Source organism: Hippoglossus stenolepis, chromosome 18 (assembly GCF_022539355.2).
Source record: "Hippoglossus stenolepis isolate QCI-W04-F060 chromosome 18, HSTE1.2, whole genome shotgun sequence".
Taxonomy (NCBI): Eukaryota; Metazoa; Chordata; class Actinopteri; order Pleuronectiformes; family Pleuronectidae; genus Hippoglossus; species Hippoglossus stenolepis.
In genome coordinates, this window is record NC_061500.1 from 20,563,597 (window position 1) to 20,587,667 (window position 24,071).

The 24,071-nt window shown below is 39.0% G+C and overlaps 1 protein-coding gene across 4 annotated transcripts in view; it reads left to right on the forward strand.

The window, feature by feature from the left end:
* Positions 1–21,963, forward strand: part of dennd1a (DENN/MADD domain containing 1A) — a 74,966-nt gene extending 53,003 nt beyond the window's left edge. For 2 of the 4 annotated variants that reach the window (XM_035141720.2, XM_035141722.2), the window contains 9 exons: positions 108–195; positions 4,726–4,766; positions 8,589–8,660; positions 8,759–8,815; positions 9,078–9,230; positions 10,501–10,565; positions 15,280–15,417; positions 16,959–17,205; positions 17,742–21,963. In XM_035141720.2, the coding sequence (XP_034997611.1) occupies positions 108–195; positions 4,726–4,766; positions 8,589–8,660; positions 8,759–8,815; positions 9,078–9,230; positions 10,501–10,565; positions 15,280–15,417; positions 16,959–17,205; positions 17,742–18,815 (1,935 nt within the window). In that variant the 3' untranslated portion in view covers positions 18,816–21,963. The remainder of the gene's footprint in view (positions 1–107; positions 196–4,725; positions 4,767–8,588; positions 8,661–8,758; positions 8,816–9,077; positions 9,231–10,500; positions 10,566–15,279; positions 15,418–16,958; positions 17,206–17,741) is intronic. The other 2 variants (XM_035141721.2, XM_035141723.2) reach the window with 2 other exon arrangements.
* Positions 21,964–24,071: the final 2,108 nt, after the last annotated feature.

Sequence of the window (24,071 nt, forward strand, 5' to 3'; positions counted from 1 at the left end):
ATATAAAACTGAGTTAAACCTAAAATCAATCATCATAAAGACACACACACAAACACTTTTATTTCACCATTTGTTTTACACCCTTCAATGTTATTGTTCCTCTGCAGTTCATTGATGGGCGTCTAGACTTGTTGAACTCAGGAGAGGGTTTCAGTGACATCTTTGAGGAGGAGATCAACTTGGGCGAATATGCAGGTGAGCCAGTTATGAAGTGTTTGTGTGAAACGTCTCAAACAGGCCTACTGACAATAGAGCACTGAGTGCACCCATAATTTGTGTTTATTAATTTAAGGAAGGAGCACTTAAATGACAGAGACATGATTAATACTTGTTATTTGTTAATGAGATTTTTGGCATTAAAACTAACAGACCATGCAAATCCATCCATTTTCGGGTCATCTTTTAACCACTGGTAATTCTTATTGGCAAGAGTAAATATAAGTAAAATATCTATCCTGATCAATTCACAAAGTCTGTACACTCAAAGTTTATGAGCTAATGTGACCTGATACCACCACAACCACTATCTACTATCAGATTAAAAATACCTTGTTTGAAGCAAAATTATGTACATCGTTAACTAGCTCAGCCAGCTTAATATATGTTTAAGTCGATGTTTCTGTTATGAAAAATGGATAATAATTGACCAATATATTTGAGAATATAGGACAAGTTGGTGAATGTCCCTTCTACGTTTGAGGGTCTTCTGCACAATTTATGTTACCAACTACCATAGATGTTAGCAGGTGTTAGCGGCCACCAGTGGATCTTAGGGACATAACCTCGGTTATGCGTCCTAGCGTCAACAACTGGTTTGGCTTTGTAATCAAAGATTCCCCTGCTTTTTCTCTTTTCCCAAGCATTCTATTTCCAGCTGCCTTCTGGACTTGGTTTCCATTGTGGGTGTTATCCCTTCTTTCTGCGTCACTCCAAAATGTTACGCTCCGTAGTTGTACATGTTACCCATCCTCTCAATCTTCATCTCAACTGTGCCCTTTATCTTTTCAAGGATATCGCTTAGATCTGAGGCATAGAGACATATACAGTGACGTATATGGTGACATAATGACGTGGCTCTAAGACAGCTCTAGCCCATGGAAAAGCAAACTGGTTCCTAAAAGATTTGCAATTTGAACCAGCACCGAAAAAAGCACTAGCAGCAGCCCTACACTAGCACTCAGTTCACTTAGGTGGAAAGGGGTTAAATAATGAGAGACATCTGAAAACACTGCTCACATGTGACAAAAGAAGAAACTGCATCCACATGGACATTTTCAGATTGTTGGCTAGAATAATAGAATTCACAGTGGTCGATAGGTGGGAGAGAAAAATGTCTGTGGCTGAGGGATGGATCGGTCGTCCTTCAATCAGAAGGTCAGCAGTTCGATCCCAGTCTCCCCCATCTGCATGCCGAAGTGTCCTTGGGCAAGATGCTGAACCCCAAATTGCCCCTCATAGAAAAAAGGTGGCGTTAATAGATGCACTGTATGAATGTGTGTGTGAATGGGTGAATGGCAAACTGTACTGCAAAGTGCGTTGAGGGGTCATCATGACTAGAAAAGCGCTATATAAATACAAACAATTTACCATTTTAACAAATGAAAGAGGGGATACCACCTTTCCACCTAAGTAAACATTCTAGCCCCTTTTGGAGGGGGACACTCCCATTGAAGGGCACTTCATATGTAGGGGTATGGCCAAGGGAGAGGAATTGGACTGCTCAAAAATAATTAAGGGAAACTTAAATGACAATCAGGTCTTGATGAACAAATTATTCAAGTTGAAAGTCTTTACTGATGTACATTGTATAATTTGTTGAGAACAAAATTACATCCAATGACCACACCAAAAATCTAAGTAAAATCAGCAGTCAGGGTACCCTTAGCTATGACATTAAGGTCTATGCGATCCTCCAAGGATATGCCTCCCCAGACCATCAATGACCCACCTCCAAACCGGTCATGCTGGATAATGTTACAGGCAGCATAACGTTTACCACGTCATCTCCAGACTCTTTCACACATGTCATATGTGCTCAGTGTGGACCTGCTCTCATCTGTGAAGAGAATGGGGTGCTGGTGGCGGCCCTGCCAATTCTGGTGTTCTCTGGCAAATGCCAATCGAGCTGAACGGTGCTGGAATCTGTTTCTGACGGTTTGGTCTGAAACATGCACACCAGTAGCATGCTGGAGGTCATTATGTAGTGCTCTGGCAGTGCTCCTCCTGTTCCTCCTCACACAAAGGAGCAGATGTCCTGCTGCTGGGTTGATGCCCTTCTACGGCCCTGTCCAGCTCTCCTTGTGTAACAGCCGGTCTCCTGGTGTCTCCTCCATGCTCTTAAAACTGTGCTAGGACACACAGCAAACCTTTTTGCGACCGTATGTATGGATGTGCCTTCCTGGAGGACCTGGACTACCTGTGCAACTTGATAAGGCTGCAGGTACCGCCTCATGCTACCAGGACACTATCAGAACACAAAATTAGAGAAGAATCAGTCAGGAAGGATAAGGAGAGAGCAATTGTCTGTTGCCACCTCTTGAAATAACATTCCCTTTTTGGGGGTGGTCTTGCATTTGCCTCTCTATTGCACCTGTTGTCACTTTCATTTGCACCAAAGCAGGTGAAATTGATTCACAATCACTTGTGCTTCCTAAATGAACAGATTGATAGTTTAACTGATTTGGTGTTATACTGTGACGATTAAGTGTTCCCTTCATTTTTGAGCAGTGTACATTCACTGTCAACTCTATCTGCTCTGCCAGTGCCAGTCAGGATTCATTCATGAGTGAACATGAAGTTAAGGTATTCGAAATCTGAGTCTGAAAGGTAACATCTGAGCAGGTTCTGTAGGTAAAATAGGTTATGAATATAGCTACTTTTCATGTTAAATAAGTTATGTAAAAATTGTAGCTCATAAATAACTTGAAGCTGTGTGTTAAAATATATCACATTTTATTCCTTAAATTTAAACAATTCCAGTACAAATGTGAAAAGCCGATTATGAATTGTAATCTGCAGTAAACTCACAGTAGCATTTACTGCTCATTCTGTACATATGCAGAGAAGTCCGCCCCCTCACCAGCTGCATTCGTTTAAAATGTAGTAGCTCATACAAGTTACTTTTGACTTCTTCTGTCTTAGTGTATTAGGTAGTTAGTGTTGTTGGTACGTTTTCTATTCAAGAACCCTGAAATTTGGGAAAATAGAAATACGTCTGCATTCAGTTTGTTTTATGTTGCCTAGCCTGTGTATGCAATCTTGTGTAATTAACACTTCAAAGTATATTATCATTGATGCATTCCCATGTTGAAAATATGACTTAAAGGTTCAGTGTGTAAGATTTAGGTGAAAGGGATCTATTGACAGAAATTTTATATAAAATAATCCTAGTGATGTTTTCACTAGTGTGTTTCATCTAAATTATACAAATTGTTGTTTTCTTTACCCCAGAATGGGCCCTTTTATAGACCGCCATGTTTCTTGTAGTAGCCCAGACTGGACAAACTAAACACCCTTTGAGTTTTTATGAAAACTGAAGGTTACCACAGATTCTCTTTCATGTTTGGAAGGGGAAGATGAGGTGAGGGGTATTCAGCTGCAACATACAACTTCACCACTTTGTCACTAAATTCTACACACTGCAACTTTAACCACTTAAGTCTGAAAACAGTAATAACAGCATTAAAATAGAATACAATATATCTACTGATCAGTAGCAGTGATCTGCTATACCTAGTTTACAGTACAAAAATGGATTTTGTCAACTTCATATTTGGCATTCTATTGGTTGGGGAACTTTGACAGAGTGAATCTGCAAGTGAGTAGGAGCCATTAGAGAGAAAGGGCAGTATGTTGACGGAAAATATGACAAAATATGAATGTGCAATGAAGACTGCTGAAAAAGTCTTATTTTCTTTCACACATTCACAAGTGTTACAGCACTTCTCTGTTGCTGAAACACACCTATTAACTAAGGGCCTCAGGAATCTCTGTTTGTCTTTCTGTCTGTGGAACGCATATTTATAGAATACACATTGTAAAGGACCCAAGGAAATGCAGTGTGGAATTTGGGGCAGTTTGAACATGCAATATGTTTAATATTAATAAAATTTGCAATGGAGGAAAAAAAAAACACCAGATATGTCAACTTCCACCACACAAACAATAAAAAAGTGACAGTATATTGTTGGCCTGTTTCGCTCACTAATGACGAAATAATTCTGAAGAAGGTTATGTAGCATATCAAGGAAACAGTCATTCTTAAAATTATAATACACATATATTATTCACAATATGGAAAAAGGAGATAAAATGGAGATTAGAAATCATCTCAGAAATCTCAGGTGCGTTCACAACAGCAGCAACAACAACTCGTGTGTAGGGAAAGGCTGTCCTGATCCTTGTTGGGATGGAGGGGGAAGGCCATGTGTTAGGGCTGTGCAGCCCTCGAAACAGAGATTTTTCAGACCCACACTTCAAACAAGGGCTATGAGAATTTCCCAGAAAGCAGGAATGGCCAAGAAAACAACACATTCCAAATAGACAGGTTTAGAACAGGCACTGCACTAGTAAGATCAAAAGAACAAAACTGCAACCAACTCAGTGGCTGACTGCTAGTATGGCAGTGGCTTTCCAACAGATTCCTGTTTTGATTGCTAGACCTTCTCAGTTTGTGCCCAGCATGCTCACTAGTTAATGTTAAGTTGTTTCTTCTTTCTCCCACAGGAAGTGACAAGACCTACCACCAGTGGCTGTTCACTGTAAAGGTGAGCTAGTCTGATAGCTTTTACCCACACAGACAGCACATCATTACACCCATTTCTGCCATTTAGTTTGCCCTTTGTGAAAGCAAGGAATAAGGATGTGAGGGCATACTGTATGTCAGTCATCTATCTACCCAACACTTATTTCCAGAAAAACAATGCCAACATCTACTGGTCAGATTCCCACAAATTTCACAATGGACATATTTGTTTGCTCCTCAGGAAATTATTCCTCATGATTTTGTTGACTTACTGACCTTGACCACTATCACTAAGTGGACTTTTAACTCCGTTTTCATCCACATGATATTATTACTACTATGAGTCTGTTATAGTGGCATCTTGACTTTTTTTCCATCTCTTTAGTTGCATATTATAAAGGTCGTTGGGGACTCATATATTTAAAAGAAATAATCACGAGATCCTTTCTCAGTTTAATCACTTACAATGTATTGAACCCAAAAATAGTCAAAAGAAAGAAAAACTTACTTTCCTCTCCTAGAATAACTGTGTTGTTACCAAACTGATTCTCTTTTTTCGATTTCTAATTCCAAACCTGTCAACCCAATTTGCAGGATTTGTCATTGAAATGTAAACCTTTTTTTTAATCTTATTTACCATTTATAAAAAAAATTAAAAGGATTACCTTAATTGATTATATCATGATCATAGGTTTCAGAAAGGCACACTAAATATAATTATTGGGTCAAAACTGTACTACGATGCAACCTTCACTCTGGCGTTTCATAATTTTGTTGCAGGTTTAATGTTAGAAATACAAATTGTTTGAAAGTAGATGGTCTTTGTGACTTTACAGGCAAACACAAAGTCATGGGAGTGTTAAGTATAAAAAAAAAAATCAACATATACAGTAAGAACAGTGGCCTGGAACCGTCACTCTCTGTCTACTTAATTGCGTACACCCATTTAATCTAATGAATTCCAATATAATAACTCTGCCTCTTACTCTATTATTTTTAAAGTATTTTTTCCTTACTCTTGTTGAGGGTTAAGGGCAGAGGATGTCACACCTTGTTAAAGCCCTATGAGGCAAATTTTGATTTGTGAATATGGGCTATACAAATAAAATTTGATTGTTTGATTGATTGATCTGTGTTTCAAATAATCCCCCTTTCATGTTTGTAATTGGATTGGGCAAAACATTAGATACACCTCACGCTATAATGCAGTGCAGTTTAACGCACTCTGCAAATGACAAATTCAAATATAGCCGCAAGTGGCAATGAGCGGGTTCCAGCCTTAATTCGCTCAATAGGAGGAAGCGGTTCAATAGGAAGGAAGCTGCTCAAAAAGAGGTAGCAGATCAATAAGAGGAAGCAGTTCAAAAGGAATGTTTTGGGTATTTTTGGTGCACCCTTTATGTGAAATGCAAAATGCTTTAGCAGCCCTATTTTACAATACGATATAAACATATTTGAGAAGTTTCATGATGATTTGACAAATATTTTAAGAGTTATGGCCAATTTCCCTCTAAGCCTCCGCCCTTGACAAAAGTTTATGGTTAATAACGGCCGTGTTTCTGACCAATCCTGATGATTTACAATAGAAATGTGTATCTCAGTCTCACAATGCTTTATACGGAATTTGGTGTTGATTGGATAAAAGAAATCAAAAAGTAGATGAGACATTACTGTTTAAAATGTATGCTAATAGATTAGCAAAAATCCATCATAGCGGACAGTTATGTTCCAAGAGGCTTTTTTTCTAAAACACATTGAGCTGGACTTTTTATTTTTTTTAAATTTTAAGTCAATCGGACAAATTGTGTGAGGGGCGTGACCTGTCAAATGTAATAGCGCCACCATGCGGAGAATTGGGCTCAAATTTCTTGGGCATTACTTTTACAGCATTCCCAATGGATGTACCATTTTTTATGTTTCTAGCTTAAAATATTTTTCAGAAATCCCGCAAAATATGCAAAAGTTTGATAGGCCACGCCCACTTCCACCAATCAATTTGGCACTTTAGGATTTAGTTCTTAGTTGCCCCTATAGCATTCTCACACAATTCTGTGAAATTTGGTTCAGTGGTTACTTCGCTATAGATTAAGGGAGATTTTAGAGCCCCTATGAGCAAAACTCTACATGCTTTCATCAAACTTATATACCAAGTTTGATGATGATTGGACCAGATGTTGATAGGTTATGACCAATGTCTTGTTAAGCTCCGCACTTTTTCGTAAATGCGATAATATTATTTTACCGATCCTGCTCATTTATAATAGAAATGTGTATCTCAGTCTTACAATGCTGTGTACTTAATTTGGTGTTGAAAGGATTAAATACCAAAAATAATTATTTACAAAACATTACTGTTTTTCAATTTATGCAAATTGGCAAAAAATGTATCACTGCGACCTTTTATGGTCCAAGAGGCTTTTTTGTAGATCACATCAAGCTGGACTTGTGTATATTTTAACTTAATCAGACTAAGGGTGTGAGGGCGTGGCTTGTCAAAATTTGTCTTTTTGAGGCCGAATTACAGTGCCACCATGGGGTTGATTGAGCTCATGTTTTACAGAAAGTTGATGCACATCAATTCCAAACCTTAACAAATCGGAATAAAAACAATAGGGTTCTGGCCCTTCAGGCCTCAAACTATAATAATAACAAACTGGAGTAAAAATACTATGGTTCTGGCCCTTCAGGCCTTAACACAGAGTAATAGGAAAAAAACAACAAACCGTAGTAAAAACAATAGGGTTGTGGCCCTTTGGGCCTCGAATCAATCAATCAATCAAATTTGATATGTATTCACAAATCACAATTTGTCTCATAGGGCTTTAACAAGGTGTGACATCCTCTGCCCTTAACCCTCACAATTGGGTAAAAAGAAGGTAGAAACCTCAGAGAGAGACACATGTGAGGGATCCCTCTCCCAGGATGGAGTGCAATAGATGTCAAGTGTAAAGGAGAACATTAGAAAGATAAGGGTATTAGCAGCATTGATTAGAATAACACTTTGTAGCATACTGGAAGGTAAAATAATTGATGGATTATTGTCAGTAATGGTCGAGTATCTGAGTAGAAATATTATATATCAAGCAGTCTTTTTGTAATCATAGTCCATGGTCAGCAGCCACCTCGATCGTGGTCCACCACCACTATCAGATGCCAGCACGATACAGGATCCGCCATTATGAACCATAATAATAAATGAATACCTCTCTGGGATTTTCAATCACATTTTACAGTTGTACCTATGAAATAGGTCATTAGAGTATTCTTGTTGTAATACTACTAATACATGTAATATTCTCCTTTTTTAAGAGTGTACCACTGCTGAACAGCACTCCAGTCTTTAAACAAAGAAGTTAATTGAATGTATTCAGGCAGATGTTTCTATTATTTTGTCCACCAGATCTCAATGAAGGTAGTTCAAATAATAGTAAAAGCTGTAAAATGGAATAGAATTCAACAGCAAAACAAACTACATCGTTCAGAATGATTATACATTTTAAACTTCTCTCCAACAACAGTTAACATAAAATTTAACATTAAAACCTCATGAAGTTCAGATAACTGTTGTATTAGACTTCTTTAGTTTTAGCTAGATGTACCTAAATACTCTGGCAACCTATTGTAGATGTAGTTCATTCCATTCAAGTGTTGTTTTGTCTATAAGGAATACCACAGACTCTAGCTGCTGCTTGTTGATCTTAAGACCTTTACTATTGCTCTCATACAGTATGTCTATTTGCCATTTGAAAACAGACTTTTCATCATACTCAGTCACAATGTAATATCAGGCATATCATTTATTATGTCTTAGTCATTACATTTTTGGTGAATGTTTTTCTTACAGAGAGGGGGTGGTGCTATCTTCAATACAGTGAAGACAAAGGCAAACCCAGCCATGAGGACTGTTTACAAGTTTGTAAGCATATCCCTGGATTCTGTTTAAAGCCTAAAAATGTGTTGTTTGGTAGAAATACAAATGGCAGTGATCTGGCTTTATTTATGTTTGTTTGACAGGCCAAAGACCATGCAAAAATGCGTATTAAAGAAGTCAAGAGCCGGCTAAAGCAGAAAGTAAGTAGCTTTGCACTACTCTAGATCACGTTTTGTTTTTGTATACACTGTAACATTGGTTTGACAGCAGCAAAGGTGGTGACAGTGCTTGATCTTTGCCTCACAAAAAATAACTTTTATCACCACCCTAACTCACCTTAACTACCTTAACTGAATCTCATCACCCAAGCCACAGCGTGCCGCCTCCCTCCTCCATCTCTTGCATTGCCATCACTACTTTCACCCATTTCAACTTCCACCTCCCTGTGTTCCCCCTCTTTAGGAGCAGGCAGAAAATGGGTTCTCTACAGGAGTGCCATCAGTCATCAATGATGAAAGCTCAACAAGCATTGTCTCCTCCCCCAGTGGAGTCAGGACGGAGGGTGCACAGCGAACCTGGGATGACCAGAGAGAAATCACTGTGCACTTTGGACAGGTTGGCAGAATTTAGGAGGAATGTGGTAAAGTGAAAATCTGGAGAGAAAGAATTTCAAAGAGCTGCAATATATGAATCAGTTGTTTGAACAAAGTTTGGGAATATAATCAGTATAATACCATGATACCTATAATACCTAATACCAAGTTTTCTCCAGTTTATCTGTACCATTAAAACACCCTTTAACAACTATAGTGGTATTATAGACCAGGAGTATTCAAAATCTGACAGGGATTGACCTGTCAATGTATTACAATAGGGCTGCATTTATTGATTAATTTTTTATTGATTAATCTAACGATTATTTTTTAGTACTTGTTAAATCTAATAATGAATTTGCATTTAAATTGATTTAATCATCTTCTCTTAAAAACAAACAAATCTGACAACAAACAAAGTATGCACTGTAAGGCATTATTCCACAACAAAAAATAGCCCAGTCTGAACTGCTAATCAGCCTTTTAAAGTCCCATACACAATCTCTCCAAAATACAACTAGTGCAAGAGCTTGTTACATTAAAGTAAAATGAATATATAAATCTACATTAAGCTGTAACTTTCTGGTGGAATATCAAAACACTGTGTAAATTTATGTTTAGCAGTCTATCAAAAAAAAATTCTTGAAGTAGCCTAGCAGTTGTATCAATGTCTGTATGAAGTCAAAAACTGACTGTCAAATAAAATGAAGTAAGTCAAATTCTATAGTATTTCAACAATGTTTATTATTAATTTTCAAACTGAACTGGAGGGTGCTCTAATAATAAAATAATAATTAAATAAATGTTCTTTTCTCGTTTCAAGTAAAATAAGGTTTGCATTTAAAAACAAATTAAAGAGCTTTTGAAAAAGGCATCTTAAAGTTTGATTTTAGTTTGAGTTTCTCTTTTTTCCTAAAATATAACTACATTACACAAATAAATAATCTATACCTCCATGATCTTAGAGCCACTGCTCTAAATGCTGACTATGTAGATATGTTGGCAGAATAAACAGCCAAACTAAAATTAGAAAAAATAAACTAAAAACTTGTTGTTCTGTAAAACCAGCATGCACCTGAATCTTTGACCTCATGTCTCTCCCACCAAAATTTCAATATTGAAAAGAGGTTTTTGTATGAATGAGGATCTTTCCTGATTTGTCAGATGTTGAAATAATGCATAAACACTTTCACATTGTTACAGTATTAATATATAAATGGGTCTCTCTGATGAGTTAGTATGTGTACTGTTCTTTGCTCCCTGTTTTTTACATCATTTATTTGCCTCCACAGGCTCGACCACCTGTGTTGTTGAAAAGACCAAAAAGCAATCTGAGTCTGGAAACCAGCCTTGAACAGTAAGCCTACATCCATATTGTCCCCCTGATCATGATGTAGCTAAGAAATCACATTTACATATTTGGAAAGCCAGTGCATAGATTTTGAAAAAAAAACTACTTTTATTATGCAAAATATAAATATATGATGGTATATTATATTGAGCTTTTATACAAACACATACCAAGAAAAAAAATGTAAAAGGTTGTCTTCAGTTTAATGAGAGAGAAATGTGTTATCAAGCAAATATGTTTACCTAAATGCCAGTAAATCTATAGTCCCAAAGACCGTGAAGAAATACAGAAATGTGACAAAGTAGAAGGTGTTGAGCAGCCATGTGCCACCAGAACAGCTTCATTGCACCTAGACGTTGATTTTAAGATTCTTTGATTTTATGAAAATGATCTCTATCCAGTGTTTGGTTTACATTGTTAATTTCGCAACCTGGCAAATTTTTGGGGTTCGCTAGCTCTTGAACTTTAAAAACCTGTATGCATCAAAGTTTAATGACTTTCCATGAAAACAGGAAGTTTTTGTATCTCATACATACAAGGTCCAATCTACTCCAAAATTCACGTGACAAGATTCCCCGCCTGACTACACATAAATCTTGACTTACAATCACAGTCCCCCCTAGCGGCAACAGGAAAAGTCTTGTTTTTTACATGTCTTACACTTTGATTTAGTCCTCCTATTCGGTTGACCATAACCAAGTCAGATTTTTGTGAGAAGGTCCTCAAGACATTGATGATGAAGTCTTGTGAAAACAGAGTTTTCGTTGAATGTCAGTGGCGTGGCATGGCATATCAGCCCCAAGAAAGTCATAGTCATTGCATCACGTTCTGGTAACCAGAGGTAAGTAAGCCTCGTATGAAAATTCACCACGGATGTTCACATTTTTATGGAATATCTGTAGTTGCTTAATTTAAGCTTGGTTTACTGAGGATCAATAACTTTTTTGAATGCTGATTCAATATTCACACTTTTGTGGTCTTTTTATTTTCAATTTAAGTTTTTTTTATACTTGTTCCTTATAAGATCTTTTGTACATAGGACAAGATGATGGATATCCCTTGTATGTTGAAGGTCTTCCGCACTATTTAAGTTCCCAACTGCTAGTAGATGTTAGCAGATATAAGCGACCAGCAGCGGATGTTAGCGACATGTCTTCCGTGTGTACCTACTGGACACTCTCCTCTGAGGCAGGCCCAGCAGAGGCTGATTAGATTGGGTGTATGTCCCTAAAATCTTGGGGCCCAGTTGGGATCTTTCCTCCATTCTGCAGTCCATGATGTTTTTTTAGGTCTGGTGCAGGGCTTGCCCGTGGATTCCTTGAACTCTGAGCAACCTGATGGTGGATGTTGCAATCAAACCCTTGCAGCCAACTTCCACAGGGCAAACTATTATTTTCCAGCAACATTGTTCTGCTTCAGGTGCCATCTCTGCATACTCTCCTCTTCCTCTCATTTACTTCATAAACAGCATCCTCCTAGGGCACTGTTGATTCTATGCAGTAAACTTGCGCAGGGTGTTAAAACAGAGTACCAGGGCTGGTCTTAGGGTGGTGGTGACAATGTGTGATAGGACTATAAGCCCCTGACAGCATTTCCAAGTCTTGGGCTTGCACCGAGTGACCACTCCTGGTCAGTGAAGAAGGCCCTCTCTGTCCCTGCTCCCCTGTTTTGGATGGCAAGGCATTGATAGTGGTTCTCTTTGTTTCAATTGTTGCTGCCAAGCATTTTAGTACTTGGTTGTGTCTCTACATGACCTACCTTGGGAGAGACTTACTTTACAACCAGTAAGGATGTGTCTGAGGGTAGCTGGAGTTGAGCATAGTGGACAGTATGGATCGTCATTCAGCCACAGCTGGAGGTTTTGGGTGAAGGAAGGATGTAGTAGGTTGCTCTAATCAGGTAGCTAATTCTGCTTGCTTCCATTTTCCACAGGACCTTCCTGTTAAACTTCCTTCTCTCTATGCTCTCTCATTTCATCTACTGCCCCTGTTTTGCCCAAGTGACAGCTTTAGAACATCTTGCTGCCTCCTCCTGACACCAGATTTCCAGGACTACCAAATTTCTACTGTTATGATAGGGTTGCCTTGTTCCACAAAGTTCGGCTCTGACCTACGCCTAGCCCCCTCCTCCTTGTTGAATGTGGCCCACAATTTTAAAATGCTGGAGTGCTGCCTTTGCCTGTTTCTTTTTTTATGCTTGGATTAAACTATTTTTTACTGTTTAAAATATTCAGTGTAAAACATGCCATTGATAAATGTAACCTTGAAATGCTCAAAAAATACTTTTGTAGCTCATATAGCCGGGCTGACTTAATCTTCATTTCAAGTGGGCAAGATACTAAACCCCAAATTGCCTCATAGGAAACATGCTGCCGATTGTGTCTGTGGAGATTCTCAGTCATCCAGGTCATGGTATATCCAAGTGCTAAAAAACAGGTCAACTGGACATGGTTGAGTTTCTTGAAGACGTTTCACCTCTCATCCAAGAGGTTTCTTCAGTTCTAACTGACTGCTGGGAGTCCAAGGTATTTAACCTGTAGGGTTGTTAGAAGTCTTTGAAGTTACCTGCGAGTCTGGACCCATTTGTAGTGAAACTTCCTGGGGATGAAAGTCAACTGTACAATACAAACTTCAACGACCGGCAAACGAATCCCAACTGTACTGTAAAGCCTCTGAGTGGTCATCAAGACTAGAAAAGTGCTATTTAAATACAGACCATTTACATGTATCACATTCAATATGATACATCTCTTTTTGATCACTTTTGCGTCACTATAATACAATGCTGTACAGAAAAAAAAATCATATATACCGACTGAAATTATCATCATAGCAACAAGAAACAGTATTTGTCACCTGTACAGTGTAACATTTGTGGTGCCATCTAACGGTTTGACCACTTTTTTTACCAGTAGACAACACTTTACCAAGAGCATCTGTATATTCGTACCTCTCCTCATTATAGCCAAGCCACCTGAGGAAAACTCCTTGAAGTCAAAGGTAGTGACATCACCAAAATGTCAAACAAGAATCCATTAAAAAAATCATAGCTCCCCAAACAAACATTCACATAACAGAAAAATAACTAAATGTGAACAAAAACTGACTTTTGGTGAAATATAAAACCATTAGTCTAACACAGGGGTAGGCAAACTTTACTATCAAAAGAGCCATTTTGTCCCCTCTTTCCCCCAAATAATATTTTTGGAGCCGCAATATATAGCTGCAGCCTAATAGCTTAAAAAGAGTAAACATAAAAAATAGGCCAGTTTGTATTCAATTATGACTAAAGTCCGTTTCAGTGTGCTGTCATCCTCTTCTGTTTTTTCCCACGTACAGCAATCAACCGTCGGCTAATAGGATGTGACGCATATTTTAGTTGATGAAATATTAAAACAAAAAGTGAGAGCAGGTCAGACTGGAAGCGGACACAGAAACTGAAGCTCGGTACAAACCAACTGCAGCTTCTGCTCTGATCAAGAAACTGCGGCACTGATCTCTGAGCAGCTGTGACCAGAGAAACTCTGTGTTTTCACGGTTTCCACTGTTAAGAAGCAGCCGGTAAGTCGCTGACCGGATGCTTCACGTGAACGAGCTCTAATCTCACTGTGTGTCTCTCTGAGTGAGTGAGTGAGCGGGGGTGGAGGGCGGAGCTCCGGGGCCTGTGTGTGTGTGTGTCCCCGCTGTCTGGGAGCGCACACACACATTCGCCCGCTCCTGGTATTTCATGATGGCCTGATAGGATGATGATTTAAAAAATAAACGTGAACATGACGTTCACTCACGTTTATCGTGACGTTCACTCACATTCACGTTCATCATATGAAAACTGATTTGTTAAGTTCACCGTTCGCGAAAAATATGCGCAACATGCACAACACTGTACAGAGCCACTGCAGAGGGGCTGAAGAGCTGCATGCGGCTCCAGAGCCGGGGGTTGCCGACCCCTGGTCTAACACATCAGTTACACTCACACTGTTTTTGTGAGCGCAATATATTAGAAACATCCATAGGGAATTTCATTACATTTGGCACAAACATTCAGTGCAACTCAAGGATAACTTGATTAGAATTTGGGTGGCCAAAGGTCAAAACCCCTTTTTGCCTTATGAACATTGTTATTTTAAGAATGCCTCAAGAGAATCATTTTAAATGTGGCACAAACTTAGACTCAAAGATTTACTGAGGCGTACAACCACAATTCTAGCTTGGCTACAGCCAGTGGTCAGAAACGTTATGTTTTGGGATTGTCCGTTCGTCCCATTATCATGAACACGATAGCTTGAAAATACCTCGACGGAATCTTTTCACATTTCACACATCAAGGTCACAGTGGCCTTACAAAGTTTGTTTATGTTTTTCTTTAACATGATATCTTAAGCTCAGGTTGAAGGAACGTCTTGAAATTTGGCGTCACAAAATACGTTTTTAGCCGCTTAAATGTGATATCTCAAGACCGCCTCGAGGGAGTTTCTTCAACTTTTGATCAGGTGTCGCTTAGACTCAAAGAGAAATTGATTAGATTTCTGTGGTCAAAGATTACAGTGACCTTATATGAATCTGGAAAAAAAAAACTGAACTGGTTGGTGGAGGCATCCTACCACAGTGTGGTATTTCTAGTCCTAATTTTCCTCTTCTTAAGTGTTCTTTTTTTATGTATTTAATTAATATACATTTAATGAAATATGACTTTCCTGTTTTCTTTCCTCTTCTCACCATAGCTCTATCCGTCCTACTCGTCACTACACAGTGTTTCTCTCTGAAGATTCATCTGGAGATGAGCTCCAGTACGACAATGACTCCATCTCTGGGTTTCCTGACAGCTTTCTCTTCTCTGTCCCTTTTGAGTGGTCACCTCTGTACGCATCTTTCTGTTTGGCTTTGCACTGTTATCTGATGAATAAGCTTTTCTCAAATAATCTCTCTTTTCTATTGATATGTGCATGTATGTATGTGTTTAAAAGCTTCACAAGGAGGTATTATGATCATGGTTTTGGGAAAACCTTGCATCAGGTTTTGATTATAGGGTTAAGAGTAGAACTCATTCATATCTGTTATTTTTTGTTAATTTGTGTGATTATGATAAAGGTCTTAATAAGGTCAAAAACCCAACCTGACAGTCAATCTCTCAATTGTGTATGAAGGCCAGAGGTGGCAGAAGTACTCACATTATTTACTTAAGTAGAAGCACAGATCCTTGTCTAAAAAAAAGACTGGTAAAAGTAGAAATACTGATTCAACTCAAAAGTAAAAAAATATTTTCAACTTCAATGATACACGATGCCTCATTTGATAACTTGGCAAAACAAAAACATTTTAACAACCTGCACAGTGATGGTACAGAGAAAAAGTCTAGTTTGGCTGCAAGTCAAATTTCAGACAGAATAATATAGGCGGAACTGTACCGAGGTCCTGCATGAGCACCTGGATAATTTTTGAAGGGAATAAATGGATGGGGAATGTCCTCGCTTTGATTAAGTCCCTGCCCTTTTTATACACCGCCGCTAGCTACTACCGATTGGATGGTTTAGTGAGGTCCTCGGATCGGCTCCACTGGAGTCGGTAACGGCCCTGCGGAGCGCCGAGAAGACGATCAAACTTATTCTATAGGAAGTAAAAATCGTGACAAGGTTTCCGTAGGTGAACCTGCGGAAGGATCATTACCGGTACAGCCGCTCGACCTCGGTCGACCACGGAAACCAGACTAACCTCCGGACGCTTAGGGTCTCACACAAATATTCACTTGTACTCTAGGATGAACTGATTCGAATTGTGGTGATCAAAGGTCAAGGTCAAGGTGACCTCACAAAGCACATTTTTCGCCTTGTGTAGTTGATATCTCAACCTGACAGTCGATCTCTCAATTGTGCATGAAAGCCAGTGTCTTTTGTATGGAACTGACAGTAGAGTTGTGTGAATGAGGAAACACATATACCATGAGATTATTTAGCTCTGTTAAACACTAGAGATTGATAAAGACATAAATTGTTTTGTCTAGCTATGCCTTTAAAGGTATATAGATAGAAAAAAACAAACAGAAAAAAAAAATGTAATGCCTTCATACTGCTCCTTTGGTGTCATCCAAGTGTCCGTAAGCCCTTACATTCAAATTTGACTAGAAGCAACATCATTTACACCATGTTTTTAGCCCAAATGTCTGCTACCCGAAGTAGCAATGCTAGCTAAATTAACGATGCTACCTCGCACCATGCACATACCCTTGGGCAAGAGCTTTTGTGCAGTGTGTGTAGTGTGTGCGGAGGATATCATATTTTGCCAAAATTAGGGCCTGGTTATTCCTAGAAAACGATCAATGGTTCTCTGATCTTTTTTGGCTTGAGTTTTTCGACCCATGAAGCCTCTAGTGTGTGTAACCATAATTCAAACACTGTCCCTGCAGGCCACAGCCATACCACTCCCTGAAGGACGTAGAGTTGAGAGAAGGTGGTGATCCTAGTATTGGGGCAGAGAGTCACACTGCTCCTCCCAGCCCAGTCAATGAGAAGTTCTCCAATGTCAACTTGCTTGGGGATATTTTCAGCTGCCAAGATGAGCCTGACATCCAACCAATTACCTTGGCTAAAAGTCTTGAGGACCTGAGGACTCCCAAAGACCCTGGGGAGCTACAAGCTACATTTACTTACCAGGTCAGTGGCCAGTGTGTTCTGCAGCGAAGAATGGCTTAACATAATTTTGTTATGTTATTTCCTAAAAGAATAATGAGAGCTTTCAGATAAAACATATTTCTTATTGCCAAGAGCAAAATACCAACTAATGTCCACATGTCAATTCTTGGGGCATTTTTCTCAACAGTGATAAGGCAGACAGGAAACGTGGCGAGATAGGAGTATAGAGAAGGGGTATGATAACAAAGGTCCATGGCTAGAATCAAACCATGAACCTTGTCATCTATTCCACCTCCTCCTGGATGTCTATACAATTTGTGTTGGATGTTTCATGGTCCAGAGAGGATGATTCCTTATGTTTGTTGTTGACCAAAAAGCGTTCATCCAACATCACTGCAATGTAAATTTATAACCAAGTATGATCTTGAAATCTGAATGAATTCTGAAATTCGGTTTTCATCAATCAGCATTAGTAGTGTGCTTTGCCACTTTATTTCTGCAAGTTTTACTTTTCCTTCATTAGCAATTATTGTCTGAATCACATTGTCTGTTTGCAGCGGATGGACCTGTGTGTCGATGAAAACTCTCAAACATTTCCAGGCCTCAAGCTCTCTAAGCCTTATAATAAGCTATGGAGTATAGGGCCGTATGAATCGGCCTTGCCCATTTGTGCACCTCCTACCTGTGATGCAGGTGCATTTATACAACTTCCTGTGCAGACAGAAGCCCACTCCCCAAGCCATGAAAGCTCTGCCCTGGGTTCTGACCCTTTCACGCCTTCCACCCCTGGCAACATTACCATCCCACGTCCCCATGGAAGAAAGACACCGGAGCTTGGTACTGTCCTTGCACCCCCCATGGCCCAGTCACGCTCTAAAGCAGCAGAAACTGGTGAAGGAAGGACTGCATTTGGGGGGAAAGAGTTTAGGCAAGCTCTGAGCATGACCACAGATGGAGAACTGCTGAAATCCACCAACATAGCTGAGGGCAGTATAGATCTGATAAGCCTGCTCGACCCCCTTAATAGCTCAGCAAATATTGACTCCACTTCACTAAATGATGGGGGATGCATTGGCATTTCGCCATCTTCCTGCAAACCAACACTTCCACCAAGGTACACTTACCCACAGGGCTTACCTATTTTCCCAATGCATCCTCACATGTCACTTAACCCTTTTGTCCAGTCTCTGCAACCTACCTCCCCTCAAATGCATTATTCACTGACTGCAAGAAGGAATCCCTTCAGTACAGTGTGTGGGCCTCCAGTAGGCTCTTACTTACACTCTCCAACCCAGCCACAGTCCATTTCCTCACTATCAGGGCTTTACAGACAGCATTCACCAGGCAGTTCAACTCTGCCACACAGCTATGGACCGCTCCAGTCAACCTTCTCCTCCTCAGAAACCTCACTGCTTCACTCCTCTGCCAGCAATCATGCCCTTTCCAGCCTGGCAGACTCAATGTCTGTCCCCAGTACAGCTAGGAACTTGGTGGTAAAGCCTCTTTCTGCAGAGGCAGACAGCCAGAAGACTCAGGATCCTTTTGGAGACCTGATGACTATGGTCAAGCCAGCTACACCCCCAAAAAAGAAGGTGGAGGACCTTCGGAGGAGGTGGGAAACGTTTGACTAATGTTTAAGGTGCCCTCTCTGTCACTACACAAACTTCCCTCACTATTGGATCCAGACCTTCTATTGCATTTACTGACACATTAGCCATAATACACTCTGTTCTGCTTACGCAACTCACTATCATAGAAGAGTTATAGCTTTACCTGGCATGTAACACTTGCTGTGGAATGCAACTTTAAAGTTCTGTAAGAATTGTCCTAATCCTCAATTCTTAAATGTTTGTTTTGTATTCAATGTGAACTCATGCTGGGTAAAGAAAAAAAGAGTAGATGACATCATATGTGCGTTATGCCAGTTTAACTTCAGGTTAATTCACAATTTATGTACTTCAGCAAGTCAGAAAACATTGTTTATGAATTGTAAAGTAGTGTCTACCAGAGATGGTAAATACAATACTTATAGGCATCAAAAGCTATATGAAACTAGTCAGGATTAATTAAGGTAACTGTAACATTGAAGGGAAATTCAGGTAGTAAGTAGTTGCTGTTGCCAACTTTATTAGACTGCTGTGGCAAGGGGAGACAGGGTGTATATGGCTCTTATGAACATGTATGTTTTTTTTCCAGTGCAATCTGAGTTGATGGTGCCTGAACATCTTTCTTCTGATGCTGTCCATTTGGCCATGGCAACCAGAGAAGCAACACAGGAAAACTATGTTAATTTTAATATCTGAGTTACTGAAGAAGTGTAAAAATTCTCAGGGTTCATAATGAAACTGTAGCGGGTCAAACACGGTCAATACATGGTCATTCAATGTCGTCCAAGACACGTTCACGTTGACACTGCTAAAGAAATGTGGACACTTATGTCCCAGTCCACCTCAAAATGGTCTGAATGATAGGATCTTGTTTCCGTTGTGTATGTGAGCATATACTTGTCCTCAGTACATCTTGGGTATGTTTGCCTGTACTTAGAGCTCTCCATTGTGATCAGATCACTCAGGACAGATGTTAATTCCAGGTCTAAATGCGATCTCTGTTTGCAGTCAGTCAGTAGATGCTGTGTCAGAGCAACACCTTGGTGCAATCCATCTGAAGTATATCAGCAATATTTAAGCAACAGCCTTTGAATTTGGATTCTTTAATTATCTCTTAATGTAGAAGTTTTACTTATTATTGGGAAGTCTGCCTTTACCTATGTGAAATTAATATTGTACCAACAAAAAAGGGATTCAAGGGAAACTATAGATCCACTGGACATGATGCAAATGACAACAGTTGCTCATTAGTGCAGTTTTACCATGTAAAATGACTTTGTTAAATGACTAAATATAGCATACCAAAATGAAATGTCTTAGCACCGTCGTTGCATAATGTACATTAATTTGCCCCCAATGAATAATAAAGGCATAATCTCATACAGACCTCTTTGTCCTATATTATGGTAAGTGGTCTGTATTTATTTAGTTCTTTTCTAGTTTTGCTGAACTCAAAGCAATTTACAGTACAGTTTTCCCACCTTTTCACACACAAATTTACACAATGCATCTATGTGCAGCTCTCTTTATCACCCATCACTTGTACACTGCTGGCACAGCTGTCAGTGGCATTTTGGGGTAGAATATTTTACCCAAGGACATTTGGAATGGGGGAGACAGGGATCAAACTGCTGACCTTCTGGTTAGTGGATAACTTGCTCTACCCCCTGAGCCACAGCTGCCCCCTGATTAATACGCCCCACTATTAAAACATCTTGCCATTAAATCAACCTTTACATCTAGAAAATTCACAGAATCAGATTCTTGACAAACTCTTCCAAAATCTTAAAATAGATAAAATCTTAGATAAAACACAACACACACACACACACACACAGCTTTCCGCTCCACTAACATTAACAGAAAAAAAAGAAATGTGTGTCTGCTGAACACTGCTGAATTTGGACATTTTGTGTAGTTTCACTTTCCAGGCATCCTACCAAGGAACTTGCACACAAAGATAACCTTGCTTTAAGATGTTCAGATGCCAACACAATTCATTGCACAGCACCCTCCCATGTCTTCTGTCTTTAATGCAACCACTTTCGCATAGTGCTTAATATAGTATCAGTATAGATTTGTGAATCAAAATAGCACACATTACCTACTGAGATACACTCACAACAACATTTGTCTTATTGATGTTGTACAATTACCATGTCTTAGTAATCTGCTGTAGTCATTTTACTTCTTAATGGCATTAGGATACCGGTTCAAAATGTGGTACATCTCATCTTATGCATTTAATCACCTTTTGATGTTTTGGTAAGTTTATGCACAATTCTGTTGTTTTTTGGCCTCCCTACATTTTTACAAAGAAACATTTTAAGAAGATCTTCAAACCTACAATTGACTGTAATGTCTGCCAAATTATAAAAAAAAAATATTTACTTCTAATTAAATACATGGGGACTTCAAAACACTTGTATGTATATTGTGTTATCTTTAAGGATGCTTTCACCTATGTTGCTGCTAATATATGCACATATCTGCCTTAGTCAATTCTTACTCTGTTTGCTGATAATGATGGTTAATGAGTTACAGACTTCTTACACATTGTGATGTCCATTGTACATAGAGTAGAATTAGCGGTTCTCACAATTTTGCCACCAGTTTCTAGTTCAGCTCATTTTGACTTTAACAAGAGAAATCATGTAGCTGTCACACCTTGTCAACCTTTACTGGTTTCCAGATGATCTTGGGACGTCTATGTGTGGTGAATGCCAAAAAGTCTTAATCACTTATAAGGTTCTGTACAGGTATACTTGCTGTTGTATCAGTGTACAGATGACATCTATTCTAAGACTGATTAAAGAGTGATGACTACTATCCTATTAGACCTAAGTTGCTTAAAATAGAAATCTTTATCATAATATATCAGCTTAAATTTTACAACCGACTTGACACAGTGCCTATCATTTCCCTGCTATACTTAATTCTTGTAATGACAATGCCCATAAGTTTGAGTCCTGAGATGGAAGTGCATCCGGAAAGTTTTCAAACCCTTTACAAATTTCCCCTCATTTTGTTGTTCAGACTCGTCTTCAAATGGATTCACTTAATTTTTTGTCTCATCAATCTACAACTGTGATTCCACAATGACAACGCAAAAACTGTTTTTTGGAGTGTTTTGTAAATTTATTAAAAATAAAAGAGTGAAATATTCTATTTACATAAGTATTCAGACCCTTTGTTATTGCACTTGCAACTGAGCTCCGGTGCATCCTACTTCTATCAATGGTTCTTGAGATGCTTCTACATCTTGATTGGAGTCCTCCTGTCCCTAATTGAATTCATTGGACATAATTAGGAAAGGAACACAACTGTCTATATAAAGTCTCACAGTTGATGGTATATGTCAGAGTGAAAGCCAAGCCATGAGGTCAAGAGAATTGTCTGTAGACCTGCAAGACAGAATTGTGTCAAGACACATCTTTGGAAAATTACAGGGAAATTTCGGCAGCATTGAAAGTGCCCAAGAGCACGGTAGCCGCCCTTCATTCTCAAATGGAAGAGATTTGGAATCACCAACAGTCTTCCTAGATCTGGCTGCCCAGCCAAACAGAGTAATTGGGGACGAAGGGCCTTGGTCAGATGGGTAACCAAGAACCCAATAGTCACTATGAATGAGATCCAGAGTTCCTTTGTGCAGATGGGAGAACATTACAGAAGGACAACCATCAGTGCAGCCCTCCATCAATCAGGCCTTTATAGTAGAGTGGCCAGACTGAAGCCATTCCTCACTAAAAGGCACATGGCCGCTGGGAGTTTGCCAAAAAGCACCTAAATGACTCTCAGACCACAAGAAGCAGAATCCTCTGGTCTGAGGAAATGAAAATGTAACTACTTGACCACAAGTCCCAAAGGCGTGTGTGGAGGAAACCAGACACTGAGCATCGCCACATTAATACCATGCCTACAGTCAAAAGTGGTGGCAGCATCATGCTGTGGGGATGCTTTTCTGTGACAGGGACTGGGAGACTAGTCAGGATAAAGGGAAAGATGGATGCAGAAAAATATAGAGCAATCCTGAGTGAAAACCTTTTCCAGAATGCTTTAGATCTCAGGCTGGGCCGGAGGTTATACATTTAAACAAGACAATGACCCGAAGCGTATCGCCAAGAAAACACAGGAGTGGCTTCTGGAAAACTCTGTGAAAGTCCTGGAATGGCCCAGCCAGAGTCTAGACCTGAACCCAATAGAGCATATCTGGAGAGACCTGAAAATGGCTTTGTCATTGTGGAGTATTGTGTGAAAAATAATGAGAATAAGAACGAATTGAATTATTTTAAGATGAGTCTGAAACATAACAAAATGTGGAAAACTTAAAAGGGTCTGAAAAATGTAGGGATGCACTGGTATCTTACCAAATGTTAATATTCCAAAGATATTTTATATGAATATTCATGGTCCCTGCAGAATATTTCTTGAATATTATAACTTTTTAATCACTGTCAATTCTTTTTTTTTTTTCGTGATCAATAATTTATTGAAAAATGCAAAAACTAAGTTTTCACCAATCACAAAGCACGAATAAATACAAATAAAATCCCTTCTGTGAACAAGAGCTAAATAGCAGGGATGAAAACAATAAGTAGCTGAATTAGAGAGCGCGAAAGAGAAAACAAGCAAGAAAATAGGGGGGAAAAGGTGGAATAAAGAAAATATGTATTTAGAAATCAGAAAAAGAAAAATGTTGGGGGTAATAGACCAGAATCCAGACACAATATGATTAAAAAAGAGGAAAACAGAGGCCCAATGTAAATGCATTAATATACAAAATGACACAAAATGACTATTCAGCAGTATTATGCACAAAACATTACTCAGTATTGTTGTGTATTGTGTATAATATTTTAATATTTAAACGAGTAGAGTGATGAATTACAATTTACAAAAGAGAAATTATATTATTGTTACTAATCCACGTAACTCACAGCTGCCGTCTGGATAGCTAACAACAGAAGCTTTGTAAGTGGTAAACACTTTACTGGAACAGCAGTTGAACATAAATGTCTTATTCAGAAGATTTGAATGTAGACTTGATGCATCAAGGAGACCAGAAGGTTGAACAAAATACAAACGCGATTAAACTGTCTCACAGATATTCAAAATTGGGTGGCACATAATTTCCTTCAGATGAACCCAAAAAAGACAGAAATACTTCTGATTGCTACCAACTCTGCACACACCGAACTCACGAACATGCTAGGTCCTTACTCACATCTCAATACTCCTCAGTGTAGAAACATTGCTCCAAGCTACATAACTGACCTTTTA